Source organism: Oncorhynchus masou, chromosome 29, assembly GCF_036934945.1.
Source record: "Oncorhynchus masou masou isolate Uvic2021 chromosome 29, UVic_Omas_1.1, whole genome shotgun sequence".
NCBI lineage: Eukaryota > Metazoa > Chordata > Actinopteri > Salmoniformes > Salmonidae > Oncorhynchus > Oncorhynchus masou.
The window spans coordinates 31915424-31931078 of NC_088240.1; the positions used below are offsets into that span (position 1 = coordinate 31915424).

The 15655-nt window shown below is 44.8% G+C and overlaps 1 protein-coding gene across 1 annotated transcript in view; it reads right to left on the reverse strand.

Moving 5' to 3' along the window:
- Positions 1-3847: 3847 nt before the first annotated feature.
- Positions 3848-15655, reverse strand: part of LOC135519349 (DNA-binding protein SATB2-like) — a 67012-nt gene continuing 55204 nt past the window's right edge. The window contains 1 exon segment of the mRNA XM_064944529.1: positions 3848-7033. Coding sequence (XP_064800601.1) covers positions 6380-7033 — 654 coding nt within the window. The 3' untranslated portion in view covers positions 3848-6379.

Sequence of the window (15655 nt, forward strand, 5' to 3'; positions counted from 1 at the left end):
CTGTTGTCTTGATTAAAGAAGCAGTAAAACTGGCATTCTTTAGACTAATTGAATATCTGGAGCATCAGCATTTGTGGGTTCGATTACAGGCTCAAAATGGCCAGAAACAAATAATTTTCTTCTGAAACTAGTCAGTCTATTCTTGTTCTGAGAAATGAATGCTATTCCATGTGAGAAATTGCCAAGAAACTGAAGATGCTGTGTACTACTCCATTCACAGAACAGCACAAACTGGCTCTAACCAGACTATAAAGAGGAGTGGTGCACAACTGAGCAAGAGGACAAGTACAATATTGTCTAGTTTAAGAAACAGACGCCTCAAAGTCCTCAACTGGCAGCTTCATTAAATAGTACCCGCAAAACTCCAGTCTCAACAGTGAAGAGGTGATTCCAGGATGCTGGCCTTGTAGGCAGAGATGCAAAGAAAATGCCATATCTCAGACTGGCCAATAAAAAGAAAAGATTAAGATGGGCAAAAGAACACTGGACAGAGGAACTCTGCTTAGAAGGCCAGCATCCTGGAGTCGCTTCTTCACTGTTGACTTTGACACTGGTATTTTGCAGGTACTGGTGTTTTGCGGATACTGGTGATATCATTGTCACTTTTACAGACCCAAAATTGCCTGTGTTTCAGTCCTAAGGAGGTGGATGGAGGCAATTTTTAAAAACTTTTAAACAGAGATGATAATTCTAGGTCCCAAGAAACAAAGAGATGTACTTTTGGATTTGACTATTGATCTTGATGGTTGTACAGTTGTCTCAAATAAAACTGTGAAGGACCTTTGCGTTAATCTGGACCTTGATCTCTCTTTTGATGAAACTATCAAGAATATTCCATCTTCGTAACATTACAAAAATGTGAACCTTTTTGTCCAAAAATTCTGCAGATAAACTAATCCATGCTTTTGTCAATTCTAAATCAGACTACTTCAATGCTCTACTCTCCAGCTACCCAGATAAGCACCAAATAAACTTCAGTTAGTGTTAAACTGCGAGAATCTTGACTAGAATCAAAAAAACGTTAGCATATTACTCCGGTACAAGCCTCTCTACACTGGCTTCCTGTTAAGGCTAAGGCTGATTTCAAGGTTTAAGTCCTAAACTACCAAGCATTACATGGACTTGCTCCTACCTATCTCTCTGATTTGGTCCTGCTGTACATACCTTACGGTCACAAGACGCAGGCCTCGTTATTGTCCCTAGAATTTCTAAACAAACAGCTGGAGGTAAAGGCTTTCTCCTATAGAGCTATTTTTTATGGAATGGTCTCCCTATCCATGTGAGAGTTGCAGACTCAGTCTCAACCTTTAAGTTATTACTAAAGAATCATCTCTTCAGTAGGTCCTATAATTGAGTGTAGTCTACTATTATTATCACGTGGGCTGAGACACTGGCTTACGAGTGTTCGTTCCTCTAATTCTCTCTCCCTCTCCCTCTACTCCCAGAGGACCGTGCCTCAGGACTACTTGACCTGATGACTCCTGGCTGACCACAGTCCACCTGGTCGTGCTGATACTCCAGTTTCAACTGTTCTTCCTGCTGCCATGACCTGTTCACCGGACATGCTACCTTGTCCCGGACCTGCTGTTTTTTGACTCTCCCTCTCTCGCTACCATACCTGCTGTCTCGACCTCTGAATACTCAGCTATGAAAAGCCAACTGACATTTACTCCTGAGATACTGACCTGTTGCACCGTCTACAACCACCGTGATTGTTATTTGACCCTGCTGGTCATCTATGAACATTTGAACATCTTGAAGAACAATCTGGCCTTGATGGCCATGAACTCTTATAATCTCCACCCGGCACAGCCAGAAGAGGACTGGCCACCACTCATAGCCTGGTTCCTCTCTAGGTTTCTTCCTTGGCTCCTGCCTTTCTAGGGAGTTGTTTTATAGCTTCTACATCTGCATTGCTTGCTGTTTGGGGTTTTAGGCTGGGTTTCTATTTAAGCACTTTGCGAAATTTGCTGATGTAAAAAGGGCTTTATGAATACATTTGATTTGATTTGACCATTTTGCTTCGCTTGTGAACTTCAAAGCACAACACATCAGCTGTCTGTGACCAGGTGAAAAACCCTTTCCAAGCCAAACTATATCATAACCGCTAACAGCTACACACAGTCTACATCGTTGTCATCATATTAGCTAAACTAATGTCTTAGTCAACATAACTAATAGTAATGCCTCTACAATCATGCAGTACAGTACAGTACAGTACAGCACAGCACAGTACAGTACAGTCAGTAAGCAGTTTAACAGTTACACTGGTGGTGGCAATACATTTCTAAAACCAAAAGCTTACCTTCACCTTGAGTTCCAGTGTTGGATAGTCATAGCCAGCTAGCGAACCTACTGTAGCATCCCTCTGTTTGAGCCGGGTGCTTGAGTATTTGAAAGTGAAAAAAATGACAAAATGTATTTTGCTCCCTCTTTCTCTCTCTCCTCCTTCAAAACTGTTCAACTATTGTCTTTCTCTCTCTTCGAGTCAACTACTCACCACATTTTGCTGTAGCTTATGCTTTTAGTACTAGATTTATTCTCTGATCCTTTGATTGGGTGGACAACATGTCAGTTCATGCTATAAGAGCTCTGATAGGTTGGAGGACGTAGTCCAGAAGTTGTCAAAATTACTGTGTAAGTCTATGGAAGGGGGTGAGCACCATGAGCCTCCTAGTTTTTGTATTGAAGTCGATGTACCCAGAGGAGGACTGACGCTAACTGTCCTCTGGCTACACCATGGTGCTACCCTACAGAGTGCTGTGAGGCTACTGTAGGCCTTCATTCCAAAACAGCGTGTTTTAATAAATTATTTGGTGACATGAATATATTTAGTAGAGTTTTATCTAAAAAGGATAACTTTTTAAATGTTTCGCTATTCTTATTTTTATTAAATTCATTGAGGATGGTTCTCCCCTTCCTCCTCTGAGGAGCCTCCATTGATAGGATTGGGTATTCAGTGACACTAAACTAAATATGAATGCTTATATTCCATATTTCTCATTCCTAATGAACATGGCCCTGGTCCGAGGCTAGTCTGTGTGACTGGTGTCTGGGGAGCAGTCAGTCACTCAGGGTTGAGTGTGCAGGCCACTGAGCCATAGTAGCCCCTCATGGGACAGGGAGAGAGCTGCACTGAGTCTGAGAGCACAGCCAACCAGCTAGCTACCCAGCCAGCCAGTCAGCCAGCAGCGTTTCCATGTGAATTACTGTCACTGCAATGCCTCTTATTAGAAACCTCAGCCATGAGGGTTTAGGGAGGCCTCTAATTGATTGGCTTGGAGAAATGCAGGGCTAGCCACAGTTGCTCTGTGAGTGTGTTTGTGTGTGTGTGTGGGGGGGTGAGTGTGTATGTGTGTGTGTGTGTGTGTGTGTGTGTGTGTGTGTGTGTGGGGGGGGGAGGTGTAAGTGTGTGTGTGTGTGTGTGTGTGTGTGTGTGTGTGTGTGTGTGTGTGTGTGTGTGTGTGTGTGTGTGTGTGTGTGTGTGTGTGTGTGTGTGTGTGTGCGTGTGTGTGTTGGAGGTGTAAGAGTGTGTGTGTGTGGGGGAGGTGTAAGAGTGTGTGTGTGTGTGTGTGTGTGTGTGTGTGTGTGTGTGTGTGTGTGTGTGTGTGTGTGTGTGTGTGTGTGTGTGTGTGTGTGTGTGTGTGTGTGTGTGTGTGTGTGTGTGTGTGTGTGTGTGTGTGTGTGTGTTTGAGTATGAAGTTGAGTTTGAAGCGCTCCACATGACTGGGAAGGGATTGCTGTTGTTAACCACTATCTGGATGTGACTGTGTCTATCACTGTATGACATGACATTGGATATGCAGACACATGATTTAACGCTGAAAATTAAACATTGACAGAATCATAGAGATAAAACACAATGTATTGATGATTGATAAGAGTACAAGGCATGTCATCTTAGTAGCAGCTGCCTAGACAGCCAGATACCTCATGGTTCCTCTGTAACTTTGACTGTGTCCCACATGGCATCCTATTCTCCATATAGTGCACTACGTTTTTCCAGGGTCTGGTCAAAAGTAGTGCACTTCATGTACATTGGGAATAGGATGCCTTTTGGGATGCATACTTTGACACAAGTACCCACATTCAGATATGGGTTTAACAAACAAGCCTGCCATGTTTTCCAATAGCTCAAAGAAGTTAGATTGTCACCATCTGCAGCAAAAGCACAGTTTATTCGTTGTTTCGTTTCATTTTTGGATTTGACTCCCGTTTCTGCCCAAGGCTTTTCTTTCTTTGGAAAAATTCATTTAAGTTTTTACATAACAGGACACTTTCTTCTTTTGGCAGTGTGTGTTTCTCATGTCTCAAAAACGTCTCTCGTTACCAAAACAACCACAGTGCTCGGAAAGCCAATATTAAAGCCATGAAAATAGAACCAAAAATAAACAGCGATGACAGCAATAACAACCGTAATAACAACAATAATAACAATAATGATAATAATAATCATGGATAAAGATAGCAATAAATAGGGTGGAGGATTTAAGTGCGGGTAGGTGTGGTGGAACGGCACACTGTAGGCACCAATTATGGAGAGAGAGAGAAAGAGGGAAGGGACGAGGGACGGGGAACGAGAGAGGAAGAGTGAAGTGGTGGGCTACCGCACATAAAGTGACTGATTGTTTGGTTGCTGAATCTCCGTTCTGTTGTGTCCCTCCCTGTTTCTCTCCACATAGGTCGAGGGTGGGTAGGCAGGGGTACAGTCCAGAGTAACTGTAGCCTTGAGTGTCCTTTCACACCGCTGGGTCATGTCCTCACAAGGCTGTCCTCTGTCTCTCTTATGTCCGCATAAACCACGATAGGTTTACCTACTAGTGTCCTTGTAAACCACAGTACCCACAAAGGAGTAAAGTGGGGGAGACTGGGCTGAGTGATGACTGGAGGAGATAGGGAGAGACTGTGGTGGACATAGAAACATTGTTAGTGTGGGATAAGTGCTGGAGAGATGAGAATAATCCATATTGGATGTAGGGGGTAGGGAGTTAGGTAGGGTGTGGTTGCTCCACTGAGGGATGGCGACAGGAGTGGGTTGGTTGGGAGTGGCGATTCCAACTTTAAAAAGACCATAAAGCTCAATTGTGGACTTTGACAAACCATATTTGTTTATCATTGGTGAATTCTCCCATTCCACTGTTCTTACCTCCACCCAAAACCCACCTGCCATGCAGCCACCCACCCACACAACCTGCCACCACTGTCAAAGACCAAAGACTAGAGGAGTCCTGTCGTGGAGGGGTGGAGAGGGGGAGGAGGTGATGGAAAGCCACAGCCACCCTAAACACTCCTTAGCCAGCTAGTGATGAGCTGTACATCTGGAGTCTGCATATGGAACCAAGGGACTATGGGATAGTAGAGGTCTGAGCAGGCCCCCAGTATTCAGTCAACATCAAAGTAAGGACAAGTGTTCTATGTGGGTGTGGTTGAGACATTAGAGAGAGCAGTCATTGGACAGAGCAGATGAGAGCCCACCCTCTTGGGTGAAGCTGAGTTTTGGAATTGGCTCAATTCAAAAATGGTGTTGATGTGGCAAGTTCCTGTTGTGGCCAGGGGTGGGATGTGTGTTTATGTTTGTTTTTCTCTCTGTCTAGTGGCTCAACATTACTGAACAGGCTATTCTAACTGTAACACATGACAGCTGTTTCATGGCATTTCCCTGCTTCATGTTGCTGAGGTAACATATTGTATTTTCACTTAAATCACTCTTTGATGAAGCCTCCGTTGGACCCCATATGTCTGTATTTCTGTGTATATATATACAGTGCCTTGCGAAAGTATTCGGCCCCCTTGAACTTTGCGACCTTTTGCCACATTTCAGGCTTCAAACATAAAGATATAAAACTGTATTTGTATAATTTTGCACGCCCAATTTTTCAGTTTTTGATTTGTTAAAAAAGTTTGAAATATCCAATAAATGTCGTTCCACTTCATGATTGTGTCCCACTTGTTGTTGATTCTTCACAAAAAAATACAGTTTTATATCTTTATGTTTGAAGCCTGAAATGTGGCAAAAGGTCGCAAAGTTCAAGGGGGCCGAATACTTTCGCAAGGCACTGTATATATATGTGTGTGTGTGTGTGTGTGTGTGTGTGTGTGTGTGTGTGTGTGTGTGTATGTATGTATCAGTGTGTCATTGTCTCATCGATGCCCTTCTTCCCCTCTACCAGTCTTTAGTTCCTGTTCTCTTCCTGTCTGTCTGTCTGTCTGTCTGTCTGTCTGTCTGTCTGTCTGTCTGTCTGTCTGTCTGTCTGTCTGTCTGTCTGTCTGCCTGCCTGCCTGCCTGCCTGCCTGCCTGCCTGCCTGCCTGTCTGTCTGTCTGCCTGTCTGTCTGTCTGGGTCTCGCTCTCTTTCTGCATCTCCTCTGGTCTCTGGGTCTCTATCTCTGGAAGTCAGCCTGCTCTCTGGGGCTGGATGAGGAGCTACCAGGGGGCAGGGAGCTGGCTCGGCCCCCACTCAGACCATGAGAATGCCCCTTGTCCTTGCCCTCCTCCATGGCCCCCATGCTGGTCCCTGAAGGCTGGGCTGGTGCCAGGGCAGGGGCTGACCCTGCTGGGTTGCTTCCCCTTCTTTCCCTCTCTGTAGTAGGGTACATCTCCTCATGACCGTCTTCGCTGGACTCAGGGTCCTCTGAGCTGGAGAGGAGCTCCTCGTCTCTGTATTCGCTGACGTCCACACCACCGCCCCCCTCCCCCAGCTCCTTCAGCCGGCCGTGATGCTTGACGTGGTAGCGCTGGTTCTGGAAAAACTTGATGATGGTGTGCTTGGGCAGGTCCAGCTGGGCTGACAGAGTGTGGATGGCCTCTTGGTCCGGGTAAAGACCCACGTCCTGGATGAAGCTCTGCAGGATGCCCAGGGCTTCTAGAGAGATCTTAGTGCGCGACCGAGGCTTCTTAATGACCACGCCACCACCGACTCCTGAACTGACTCTTTCAACATTCGGGGACTCTTCATCATTACCCTGGAGGGGCATGGGGTCCTCGCGCATCGGGGAGTGGTCCTTCAGGGGTTGTGGGGGTTGTCTGTGCAGTGCCTGGTGAGAAAGCAGGTACAGCTGATTAGTGGGGCTCAGTGACCCCTCATCAAAGCTACGCACCACTCAACAGTATAGGCATTCAACAGTGGTCAGAGGTCAACAAAAAGTTCAACAAGGTTAACAAGTTCAACAACAGCAATGCCCATTGCCTGAGCTAAGTTCAACAGCGATATGCATTAGCTGAACCCAGGTTAAAGCCAAACATAGCTTCATAGCTCAAATACCATCACAGAGAGACTAACTACTATAGCACCTGTGTCGTAGACCTTTGACCTCTGACCTGGATGTAAGATTTGCTCGTGGTAAAACTCCAACCACCTGCTCTGCCTGCTCTACCACCATGACGGTTTAACCAGACAGAGCATAAACAGCTGAGGGGGAGAGGGACATGTGTCTCGCCTCCTGTCTGGTTGGTGTTACGCAAACACACACTGATCATTAACAACACTGGGGGAGAAGGGGGCACTAGAGGAAGTGGGGTCATTAACAAATAGGTGGTAGACTGGGGGAAGAAGAAGAGCGCGGGGTGGAGGGGAGAGAAGAAGGGCAGAAGGAACGAGGAGTGAGGAGGACAGAGAGAAGAAAGCAAAGGGGCAGAAGTAAGAACGAGAGGGCAAAGAGTCGGGCAACGAGAGGGCAAAGAGTCGGGCAAAGGAGAGGTCGAGGAGTTTGATTGTTAGTGGGACAGACTCGAGATAAGTAAAGGTAAGAGGTGATCAAAGCCAGACCTAGGGAGTCAGGGGAGTCAGTGAGGTACTAGTGTTGTTGTCCTGTTGTCTTGTTTGGTGCATGAGGAGTGTCAGAGAGCCAGCTAGCTATCACAGAGCTCTGTGGCGCTTTGCTATCCCGCTGTCACACTGGCTTTATGACCAGGGTGGGGCACCACGGCCCCAGGCCCCCGCCCAGCCACTGTGCCTCTGCTCTGGAATGCTAAGCTATAAATCTGTGGTGCATTAAAATTAAAGGACCCACAAAGATAATAGTCATTCGCTTTTCTCTCTCCCTCTTCAATAATAACAGGGTATTACTTAAATAATATTGAGGGCAGGCCAGACCATCAAATTGCTCCGATTTCACTTGTGGGGGCTGTTTGAGGGCTGCGATTTACAGGAAGAGTGTAGGTTGGGTGTTTTTTTCCGCTTTCTGACGTTTATTATCTTTTTTTATGTCTGTGTGAAACAAATAGCAGCCACACAAAGCGAGGGAATGAGAAGGACTGGTGACAGCGGTGGAAAGAGGGAAAAGACAGGATGAAAATAGCACTCCCCTTTGACCTAATGTGGACCACACACTCCTCACAACCACACACACACATACGTACGCACCCCCCCCCCTTGACTTCCCTTTATCACAACCAGGAACAAACAGACACTCATATAGACTCAGACCCCAGATAGTCATTTCTCTACTCCTTTCACAGATGGCGACTCTTGGATAGATCCACACACACAGAGGCCTGGGCGCTGGGCGGGGCTCCGTGGCAGCGTGAGAGAGCCGAGCCAAACGCAGAAACACAGTAGGCTGACTGGTTGTTCCTTAATCCAGTGCGGTCTCTCTCTCTCTCTCTCTCTCTCTCTCTCTCTCTCTCTCTCTCTCTCTCTCTCTCTCTCTCTCTCTCTCTCTCTCTCTCTCTCTCTCTCTCTCTCTCTCTCTCTCTCTCTAATGCAGAGGGACACTAATGAAGAGAGTCAGTGCCAAGCAAACATGACTCCAACTCCAAAATAACCTCAATCCTGCTAAAGCCATGAAACCCTCCTCTCTGTTTGACCCCATGCCCTCTGTCCCCTCTACCCATCACCCCTCAACCATTTCACCCCTCTAAATTGAGCCTCTACCCCTCCAATCCTTCCATTTCTCCATCCTTCTGTACCCTCTACCCATCCAACTGAACCTCCACTCCTCCATCTCTCCATACCGCCCCTCCATCCACAAAGTACTGTAGACTGAGGATGGAAGTTGTTCTTCTCATGGCATAATTCAATATTCATCCAAACTGTTCTCCCTTTTTCTTTTTCAATTGCGACCAGGGAACATCCGAGTTCATTGCATTAAAGAAAAAGTTTCCTTTTAAACGCAAATCAAGGCGAATTACAGAGATGCAGAACTATGAAAGAATTATACTACATGAAATATTCAGCTAAAGCCTTAATGAGGGCTGGTTCTCTTGGGGCTACAGGCAGACCAGGGGTGGGGAGTGTATGTGTGTGTGTTTTGCTGTATGAGTCTGTGTGTGTGTGTTGGGGCTGCCTGGGACAGTATGTTGCCACCGGAGACACCATTAACACACAGATAAATATGTAATGATGGAAAATACAGTTTTCTGTTGGTTTTCTGCATGACTTCATCTTTCCTGTTAATCGGTGTGTGTTTTTCTTCCTTCTCTCTCCTGTGTCACCAGGCCTGGGGAGTGAATGAGTCACTCTGTGTGTGTGTGTGTGTGTGTGTGTGTGTGTGTGTGTGTGTGTGTGTGTGTGTGTGTGTGTGTGTGTGTGTGTGTGTGTGTGTGTGTGTGTGTGTGTGTGTGTGTGTGTGTGTGACTGAGCCTGTCTTTGTTGCGTAGGTGTGTGGTTTGAATACTGAGTTGTTTACAGTGCTTATACCGTAACTGAGATCATGTGAAAATACTATATATCTGTCTGTGTGTTTCTAAGTGTTTCTGTCTCTATGTGTGTGTGAGGGTGGGCTGGCATATGACCTTTTTGCATGTTCAAGTGTGTGTGTGGCAATCATTCCACTTATCAGTAATTAAACCATTAAGTCGGCTGTGGTTTACTGAGCTAAGAGCTGAACTCAGCTGCTCAAACTGACAATTAGCCAATCAGAGGAACCAATAGGTTTATAAAAGTGTTTGCACGTGTAGCCTACGAATGAAACGACAAAAAGAGAGGGGCAGCAGGGAGAACAGTCTGTGTCTGTGTCTGTCTGTAGAAAGAAGGGAGCTTGTTGCCAGCTTTCTAGTCCAGCGCTCTTGTGGTCTCAATCCACGGTGCAGTCAGCACAGGGGTCCAGGCCACAGTACCCACTGCCCACACGCACACAGCAGAATTACATTTAGCAATAACAATAGAGAAATTATTCATAAGGGCTGGGCCTGCCAAATTAGCAGAGGGATGCACTTGCTCAACACATGGAGGCATAAACAGAGCAGCAGATACTGTACTGCTGGAGAGGAGAGCCAGATAGCCAGCCCAGCATCATCAGGGCAGGGTCAGTCATGGAGAAATGTGATGCTGTCCCCACGGGTGTGAGAGGGGCTGAGTAGGTAGGGGAGCACAAGACACACACAGACGCACGCACACACAATACACACACAATTCCACCTGTGGATCTAATGGACACGCAGTCACACATACAGTACTTGTCACATGATACTGTAGATATACAAAAAGCGCAGTCGTTGATTCATAATTCATACTATGAGTCGTTTTGTTTCGGTCAGTGGTTGTGTGGGGTCGGCGGGTTGGCCGATTGTTCACATAAAACCATACAAAAGCACTTCCAACAGGACATACGGTATAGCATAAATCACCTCCAACCGCACATACAGCATAGCATAAAGCACTTCCAACAGCACATACAGTATAGCATAAAGCACTTCCAACAGCACATACAGTATAGCATAAAGCACTTCCAACAGCACATACAGTATAGCATAAAGCACTTCCAACAGCACATACAGTATAGCATAAAGCACTTACAATAGCACATACAGTATAGCATAAAGCACTTCCAACAGCACATACAGTATAGCATAACGCACCTCCAACAGCACATACAGTACAGCATAAAGCACTTCCAACAGCACATACAGTATAGCATAAAGCACTTCCAACAGCACATACAGTATAGCATAAAGCAATTACAACAGCACAGACAGTATAGCATAAAGCACTTCCAACAGCTAATACAGTATAGTGTAAAGCACTTCCAACAGCACATACAGTATAGCATAAAGCACTTCCAACAGCACATACAGTATAGCATAAAGCACTTCCAACAGCACATACAGTATAGCATAAAGCACTTCCAACAGCACATACAGTATAGCATAACGCACTTCCAACAGCACATACAGTATAGCATAACGACTTCCAACAGCACATACAGTATAGCATAAAGCACTTCCAACAGCACATACAGTATAGCATAACGCACTTCCAACAGCACATACAGTATAGCATAAAGCACTTCCAACAGCACATACAGTATAGCATAAGGCACTTCCAACAGCACATACAGTATAGCATAAAGCACTTCCAATAGCACATACAGTATAGCATAAAGCACTTCCAACAGCACATACAGTATAGCATAACACACTTCCAACAGCACATACAGTATAGCATAACACACTTCCAACAGCACATACAGTATAGCATAAAGCACTTCCAACAGCACATACAGTATAGCATAAAGCACTTCCAACAGCACATACAGTATAGCATAACGCACTTCCAACAGCACATACAGTATAGCATAAAGCACTTCCAACAGCACATACCGTATAGCATAAAGCACTTCCAACAGCACATACAGTATAGCATAACACACTTCCAACAGCACATACAGTATAGCATAAAGCACTTCCAACAGCACATACAGTATAGCATAACGCACTTCCAACAGCACATACAGTATAGCATAAAGCACTTCCAACAGCACATACAGTATAGCATAACGCACTTCCAACAGCACATACAGTATAGCATAAAGCACTTCCAACAGCACATACAGTATAGCATAAAGCACTTCCAACAGCACATACAGTATAGCATAACACACTTCCAACAGCACATACAGTATAGCATAACGCACTTCCAACAGCACATACAGCATAGCATAAAGCACTTCCAACAGCACATACCGTATAGCATAAAGCACTTCCAACAGCACATACAGTTTAGCATAACGCACTTCCAACAGCACATACAGTATAGCATAAAGCACTTCCAACAGCACATACAGTATAGAATAACGCACTTCCAACAGCACATACAGTATAACATAAAGCACTTCCAACAGCACATACAGTATAGCATAAAGCACTTCCAACAGCACATACAGTATAGCATAAAGCACTTCCAACAGCACATACAGTATAGCATAAAGCACTTACAATAGCACATACAGTATAGCATAAAGCACTTCCAACAGCACATACAGTATAGCATAACGCACTTCCAACAGCACATACAGTATAGCATAACGCACTTCCAACAGCACATACAGTATAGCATAAAGCACTTCCAACAGCACATACAGTATAGCATAACACACCTCCAACAGCACATACAGTACAGCATAAAGCACTTCTAACACTTTTGTTGGAGCTAGGAACACAAGCATTTCACTTCACCCGCAATAACATCTGCTAAATATGTGTATGAGACCAACATTGAATTGATCTGATTTGATTTGATTTAACAGCACATACAGTTGTGTGTCTAGTGTACAGTATATGTGTGAGAGGGACTGAGTTGAGTAGCAGCTGGAACACATGTGTGGTCTGGCTGTGGTGACTTGCTTGGCGTGTGTGTGTGTGTGTGTGTCTGTCTGTGTGTGTATGTGGCGGGTAGATGTGCTGCATGGAGTTTGATCTGGGTTTAGGGAGGGGCTTTCCTCTCCTGACTGTGTCAACTTGGACAACAAAAACAGGAGAGGGACACACATGCACCGAAACAAATACAGTCTGACAGACTTTCGTCCTCCTTGGCCTCCCCATAAATTGTCCCACCCTCTACAAGATCATCCTTCCTTATCATGTATCACTCTCCTTCTTCGATCTATCACTTCATTATACTTCCTCTCCTCCTGGTGTGGCCCATCTCAGTCCCTCCTTCCTTCTCTGTCCTCTCTAATATGAACAACTTGTGGAGTATATTTTGTCTCCTCTCTGGTCTGGTCTGGTCCGTGTGTTTGAGGAGCGAGCTGGGGCATATGTTAATGGTGGCACAGTGGTAACAACCACTTCCTTTCTATGATGAGCCGTTAACAAAGATAATGGATGAATGAAGATAGTTCACTCCGGCAGTTTAGCTTTGAAAAAAAATGGTCAGTTCTACTTAACTTGGTGTGTCTCCCATAGACACCAATGCAACAGCAGCTGTGTCTGGTCTACTTAGTTCAGTGTTTCCCAACTCCGTTTCTCGTGTGCCCCAACAGCACACATTGCTTTTGTAGCCCCGGACAAAAACACATGATTCATCCGCATGGGGACAGACAGTCCATCTCATTACGGAGCGCAGTTTACAATGCATGTAGACGTATCATCTCATGGTAAATGTTTTTCTTGTGACAGGTAGGCCTACATTTGCTGCAGCATAGTCTATGCTACAGTAATATAAAGACTGACTGTCTAATTTACCCATCTCCATCTGGCCTTCGGGGGTCACCTTATTTTCTTATTGAAAACATTATTTTAATTTATTGCAGCGGCAGAGTTTTAAAACAGCCTATCACTCAAATATCGTTGCTTTAAATAAGTCCATGCGTGTGCACTCTCTCGCAGTCTCTCTCTCTCTCTCTCTCTCTCGCAGTCTCTCTCTCTCTCTCTCTCTCGCTCTCTCTCTCTCTCTCTCTCTCTCTCTCTCTCTCTCTATCAATTCCATTGAAATTGCATCCACAATACTGTAGATAATCCTGTTCTAGACTGATATATGGCCCTATATATAGATGTCCTAGCCTACCTCTTTCAGGCAATACAGTCAATGCAGTATTAGCTTTATATTTATAAGCTTCTAACTTATAGCCTCGGTCTCTTGCACAATACGCACGAACCTATGCTCTGCTGGCCTCTCTCCTTGAAAAACACTCCTTAGCTCTTGGAGTCCCAGGCAGGAAAAGTTAGACTAGAATGGCTTGCTGGATGTCTTATACCAATAGACTATTAGAAGAGGGTCGTAAGCTCTCGTTTGCCGAATGTTAAATACAGCAGCCAATAGAACACAGGTAGTTTGAAAGAAGGGCGAACGCATGATGGCGGCAGGCTATAGCAGTTATTTATTCAAACCCATAACCATTCAATCTTCATGGAGCAAAGTGAAAGCCTACTGCATCTAATTCTAGTCCTATTTTATTCAAGGATGTCATTGTTCAAGGATGTCAGTGTTCAATGATGTCATTGTTCAAGGATGTCATTAGAATGATGAAGATAAGGACAACAAAACTTGTTTCATTTTACTGGAATAAAGCAACAAGGACGTAGGCTAATAACATTAGGGGACATATTATGAAAGGTATATATGCATCAGCCTACTAATACTAATGTATCATGGTCTGAATGATGTGTGTAATTCCAGTCCATATAATACAGTATAATACAGTACAGTAATACAGTTCACACTGAAAAAGATTAGCCTACTGGAGCTAGTTTCATTTATTTAACCAAGAGAGCATATAGCTGGCTACATCTTTGGGCTTTTATGTTTTTCTATTGTGCGTAATGTGCAGTAGCCTATATCACACAGTTCCAGTCAAAAGTTTGGACACACCTACTCATTCAAGGGTTTTTCTTTATTTTTACTAATTTCTAGTAGTGGCCATCCAAACTATGAAATAACACATATGGTATCATGTAGTAACCAAAAAAAAACTAAAAAAACATAGTCTAGATTCTTCAAAGTAGCCACCCTTTGCCTGGAGGACATCTTTGCACACTCTTGGCATTCTCTCAACCAGCTTCACCTGGAATACTTTTCCAACAGTCTTGAAGGAGTTCCCACATATGCTGAGCACTTGTTGGCTGCTTTTCCTTCACTCTGTGGTCCCACTCACCCCGAACCATCTCAATTGGGTTGAGGTCGGGTGATTGTGGAGGCCAGGTCATCTGATGCAGCACTCCATCACTCTCCTTCTTGGTCAAATAGCCCTTACACAGCCTGGAGGTGTGTGGGTCATTGTCCTGTTGAATGATAGTCCCACTAAGCGCAAACCGGATGGGATGGCATATTGCTGCAGAATGCTGTGGTAGCCATGCTGGTTAAGTGTGCCTTGAATTCTAAATAAATCACAGACAGTGTCACCAGCAAAACACCCCACCACCATCACACCTCCTCCATGCTTCACAGTGGGAACCACACATTCGGAGATCATCCGTTCACCTACTCTGTGTCTCACAAAGACACGGCGGTTGGAACCAAAAATTGCACATTTGGACTCATCAGACCAAAGGACAGATTTCCACTGGACTAATGTCCATTGCTCATGTGTCTTGGCCAAAGCAAGTCTCTTCTTATTTTTGGTGTCCTTTCGTAGTGGTTTCTTTGCAGCAATTTGCCCATGAAGGCCTGATTCACACAGTCTCCTCTGAACAGTTGATGTTGAGATGTCTGTTGCTTGAACTCTGTGAAGCATTTATTTGGGCTGCAGATTCTGAGGCTGGTAACTCTGATGAACTTATCCCCTGCAGCAGAGGTAACTCTGGGTCTTCCTTTCCTGTGGCGGTCCTCATGAGAGCCAGTTTCATCATAGTGCTTGATGGTTTTTGCGACTGCACTGTTCCGCCATAACTGACTAAACTGACATGTCTTAAAGTAACAGACTGTCGTTTCTCTTTGCTTATTTGAGCTGTTCTTGCCATAATATGGACTTGGTCTTAACAAATAGGGCCATCTTCTGTAT